This window comes from Microtus oregoni, unplaced genomic scaffold, assembly GCF_018167655.1.
Source record: "Microtus oregoni isolate MIOR12 unplaced genomic scaffold, Mior012 000094F_ref0000399, whole genome shotgun sequence".
Lineage (NCBI taxonomy): Eukaryota > Metazoa > Chordata > Mammalia > Rodentia > Cricetidae > Microtus > Microtus oregoni.
In genome coordinates this window covers 1830838-1836396 of record NW_024544707.1, presented here as the reverse complement: position 1 = coordinate 1836396, position 5559 = coordinate 1830838, and the positions used below count along the sequence as shown (strand labels likewise).

The window sequence follows — 5559 nt, the reverse complement described above, 5'->3', positions numbered from 1 at the left end:
GTTAGTACTTTCAGTTTTTATTTCATTTTTTAAAGAGATAATATTAAATTGTTGGTAAACTCTACTTTAATTAAATACACCAGTTTCATTTCTCACAGGCCTTAACTTCTCTATAGAAACAGATGTAGTATATCAAATAAAATGTGCAATATCTCTTTCTAGTAATTAAATAATACTTCATATTTCTTTGAATCTATGAAATATTGTGCATAGTGTAACTAATGTCCATTTCCTTATTTAACTCCAGGTGGATACCAGTCTTGAAGGTTTCCAAAATAGGAGACATCTACTTCTACATATAAGCATTTTTTCTGTTTATTTATTTATTTATTAAAGATTTCTGTCTCTTCCCTGCCACCGCCTCCCATTTCCCTCCCCCTCCCCCAATCAAGTTCCCCTCCCTTGTCAGCCCATAGAGCTATCAGGGTTCCCTGCCCTGTGGGAAGTCCAAGGACCTCCCACCTCCATCCAGGTCTAGTAAAGTGAGCATCCAAACTGCCTAGGCTCCCACAAAGCCAGTACGTGCAGTAGGATCAAAAACCCATTGCCATTTTTCTTGAGTTCTCAGTAGTCCTCATTGTCGGCTATGTTCAGCAAGTCCGGTTTAATCCCAGGCTTTTTCAGATCCAGGCCCGCTGGTGTTGGTGAGTTCCCAATAGAACATCCCCATTGTCTCAGTGTGTGGGTGCACCCCTCGAGGTCCTGAGTTCCATGCTCATGCTCTCTCTCCTTCTGCTCCTGATTTGGACCTTGAGATTTCTTTCCAGTGTTCCAAAGTGGGTCTCTGTCTCTGTCTCCTTTTATCATTGCCTGAGGCGATGAAAGGAGTCAGGCAATAAGCATTTTCTATAACTAAGGTAACTAGTAACATTTGTCTTAGAATCATTGCACAAGTTTTAGAATTTGTTAGACTGTACATCTATTTGAAAAATATTATTAGACTATTAGGATGCTTATAAAACCCTAATTTTAAAATTTGCTTGAATTGGAATTCTCTGTTTTATTCACTGCAATTTTTAAAATTTATTTTGTTGTGATAAGAGGTCAGTATGAAGTGTCTTTCTCACTTTCTCTATCTAATCTTTTGAGAAAGGGTCTTCTCACTGAATCTAGAACTTGCCATTTCAGCTCTACTGGCTGGTTAGTGAGGCTTTGAGAATTAATGTGTCGTCATCTTCCCAGCTCTGTGGTTATAAATATGCACTGCCATGCCTGCTTCTTATATTGGTGCTGTACATAAAACCCAGATTCTCATGTTTTCCCAGTGAGCCATAGCCCAGCTTTTAGGGTAGGTTTTGGTTTTGGTTTTTTAATGAAATGGAATTAGCCAAGTCATGACATGAGGTATTCCTGTTGATAATAATGATCCTTGATCATTTCTTCTAAGTTTCCTTTAGTAATAGGATTCTTAAATTATAGCTACATCATCACCATCTGGGAAGTTGTTTAAATGCATGTATTCAGATTTCCCTTTTAAATGCTTATTCAGAAACTCTGGAAATGGGACCGAGAAGTATTTCACAAAACCTGTATGTGACGATGCATCATGAAAGATAAGAACTTCTATTTCAGAGCAAGTGTTTTAGCATCATTTATTTATTGTATATGTCTATACATGTATACATAGAGCTTGTAAGATTATGATCAGTTCGTGTGTAATATGTATCAAAATGCTCTTTTATTTTTTCTTCTTTTTCAGATTGGTTGCCTCATGACTTTACTCTGTAGGATGAAAATTCACTTCTTCTCTGAAATATCTACTCAGTCATCACATTGACCCTATAGAATTCTTGAAGGTTATCTTTACAACGTAAATTGTAAGTCATTCTTCTGTCTCCGTGAAGATAACTTCTCAATTGAGCTGGAAAATTATTAGCGAGTTTTCGCTTTTATTTTTGTGGTCAGAAGCATAATAAATGTGTGTGGTAAGGAAAACACATTGTAATTTATTATACAAATGACCGTTTCTGACCCTTTGTGAGATAATGACAATTCACTTGCCTTATTTTTATTTCAGATTAATTCAACCAATTAAATAATGGAAACAACTTAGTTTCAATTTCAATGTCTACTAGAGTCATATATATTTTTATATCTTATTTATTATAGACACACCAATATTAATTAAGATAGATAGGAAATGTGTTAGCATAAAAAATAAATAAATTGGAAGAAGTTAGAAACTCAAGATCTTCAGGAATGAACTAATAGGAACCTCATAATTTAAGAATTCAGTGTGTGACTATAAGTGTGTATATATATTGTGTATGTGTGTATATATGTGTGTGTATGTGTATATATGTATATTATGCATATGATATGTTATGGTAATTATGATGTTTTAAAATTTTGTGACTCATTTTTTGAGCATATGATTTAACTACAGATGGCGAGAAAATGGTAATTTAAAAAATTCTTCAGTTAGAATGTGGATGACAGTTGTATAGCTGGGGCAAAAAGTAGCACCAGGATTTAACCCTACTGCTTGTACTGGCTTTTTTGGAACCTATTTTCTTTGGATGGATACCCTTGCTCAGCCTAGATATAGTAGGGAGTACTTTGAACCTTCCTCAAAGCAATGTGCCTTATCCTTTCTGAAGAGTGGGTGGGAGTGGGGTGGGGAGTTAGGTGGAGGGCATAGGAGGAGGGGAGAGAGTGGGAACTGGGATTAGTATGTAAAATGAAAAAAAGATAGTTTGTTTTCTTTTTTAAATGAAATAAAATAAAAATTCTTTATTCAATAATAATAAGCTAATTTAATAAAAAGAGATTATGTAAAATAGAAGTTTATTTAGTTGTAGCAAGAGAATACTAAAAAATATGAACCAGTTATTTAAAAATATCATTTAGATAGTTGAAACATATACTGAACAATGACAGCATTCCTCACATCCTAGCAAATTGACTTCATGTGTTTATATTTAACAAATGCTAATAATAAATTATTATGCTCACACACACACATATATATATACATATGTATAAACATATACATTCTTACATCTTCAGGCTAGTCTATGTACTAGAAGACAGAATCATTAGCATAGGTGTCAAGTGAAAAATAGAATGCTGTACACTGATGAGCAGTTTCTCAATACCACATTTCTAGCATAAAGTGAAAAGAAATGTTAATTTTTGTTTTCTTTGGAAGATCTTAGTATGCTTTTGCCTGGGAAACAAAGTGCTTTTCCCTTCCTTTCTCCTATAGTATCTATGTGTAGATCTAGGATATTAAGTATCACATCCTAATAATTTGTTTTATGTGAAAGACAACTTTTTGATCACTTGCTCATTTATTCTGGCAGTTAGTTCATTTAATCTTGATTTGGTTGACTATTTCCATATAAAGTTCCCATGGACTTCTATATAGAAAATATTTCTTAATATTGAAGAAAGTATGTATATCAATTACAATCTCTTCTCACAGATTGTAAGACTAGTATTAAGCCATTGAATTTTTTTATTTTTTACTAATATTCAGAAAGGAAATTAATAAAATAGAAATTTCCATTTTCAAAAGTAATTTGAATATTAAGGAAGAATTTTAAAATTTAAAATCGGACACCCTAGATGTTTTTAAGACTCAGGAATCTTATGCTTCTCTAAAGTCAATACGGACTTTGTGAATGATTTTATAATTATAGAATTAAAGTTACTTTATTGTATATTAGTTGCACTTTGTTCATGCTATCTCATCTCAACTTAAGTTATTGACAGTTTGCCTCACTGTTGTACTATGATTATCCTATAAGTATTTATATGACCACACACCATCATTATCATGTTTATATGAGGAAAAATTAGAAAAGAAGACCATTTTTATCTTATGAATTACATAATTGCAGTTAATCTCTGAGAAATCTGTTTGAACTTACTAATGAACCAAAGATTTGATATCTTTGTGACTTTTATTTTTCCATATTTAAGAATGATTATATCCATTAATAACATCCTAGTATTCACTTTGTTTCTTATAGAGGGTAAATCTGTTTTGAATCTTTTCATATGCTTTAGGTGTAATCTTAGTTTTAAGATGCTGACATTTCCTAATATTCTTCTTGCCCTGTAGTTAATCTATTGACTTCATAATGTCAGAGATCAGATTCAGCAATCTCACTTGGGATCACATCATAACACTGGATCGCGTGTTAGATGAAGTAATCCCAATCCATGGAAGGGGCAATTTCCCCACGCTGGAGGTAAAACCGAAAGATATTGTTCATGTTGTGAAAGATGAACTAATAAAGCAGGGTATTATTGTTAAAGATACCAGATTGAATGGCTCTACAGCAAGTTACATACTTGCAAGTCATAATGGAATCAGCTATAAAGATCTGGACATTATTTTTGGTGTTGATCTGCCAAGTGATCAAGAATTTCATGTTGTTAAGGATGCAGTTTTAGGCTGTCTACTTGACTTTTTACCAAAAGGTGTTAAAAAAGAAAAGATTACCATAAAGACAATGAAAGAGGCATATGTGCAGAAAATGGTCAAAATCTGCGATAACAGTGATCGTTGGAGTCTCATCTCTCTTTCAAATAACACTGGGAAGAATGTAGAACTAAAATTTGTGAATTCACTCAGACGACAATTTGAATTTAGTGTAGATTCTTTTCAAATTCTTTTGGATTCCATGTTAGATTTCTATAGTGTCCCAAATGCTAAGCTAACCAAAGAATCCTGTCCTGTTGTGGTGGCTGAAAGTATGTATGGAGACTTCCAGGAAGCAATGATACACTTGAAATACAAGCTTATATCTACCAGAAAACCTGAAGAGATCAGAGGTGGTGGCCTTTTGAAATACAGCAATTTGTTAGTCCGTGACTTCAAACCAGCTTGTCAAACAGAAATTAAGACTCTGGAACGTTATATGTGTTCTAGATTTTTCATTGATTTTCCTGATGTAACAGAACAGCAAAAGAAAATTGAATCATACCTCCGAAACCATTTCATAGGTGAAGATAAAAGCAAGTATGAGTATCTTATGACCTTGCATGGTGTTGTGAACCAAAGCACTGTCTGCCTCATGGGTTATGAAAGAAGGCAGACTCTTAATATGATCACCCTTTTGGCTTTGAAAGTACTTGGAGAACAGAATATACTACCCAATACAGACAATGTAACTTGCTTTTACCAACCTGCTCCATACGTAGTTTTTGAGGGAGGGTACCCAAGTTATTATTTAGCATCTGGACCGCCACTTGTTTACTTCCAGCCATGTCCCAGAGTGCAGTTTCCAGTACAAAATTATATGATGTAAGAAGTATGCATACCAGAAGCATTACTTAAGTACATCTGAAAAGGAATTTTCCAAATTCTGTAAAAGTTAAGATCTATTTTTGTGTGGTTGCCAACTATTTTTCACCAAATGCAGCTTAAATTATGATAGTAGATTAGGTATCATCCCTAAACTCATTTTTAAGTGATCTTCAAATGTTGGGACTGCAAAAACTTTCAAATGTTTGGGGTAAATCCTTTAAATGATCTTTCTAATCTTACTGACACTTAAGACAAAATTCGCTGCAACCAGTATGTTAAAGATGCCTGCATCTTTGGCT

The 5559-nt window shown here is 33.7% G+C and overlaps 1 protein-coding gene across 1 annotated transcript; it reads left to right on the top strand.

The window, feature by feature from the left end:
- The first annotated feature begins 4088 nt into the window (after positions 1-4088).
- Positions 4089-5261, top strand: LOC121442742 (terminal nucleotidyltransferase 5D-like). Its single transcript, XM_041644340.1, has one exon. The coding sequence runs from the start codon at positions 4089-4091 to the stop codon at positions 5259-5261; it is 1173 nt and encodes a 390-aa protein (XP_041500274.1).
- The last annotated feature ends 298 nt before the right edge of the window (positions 5262-5559 follow it).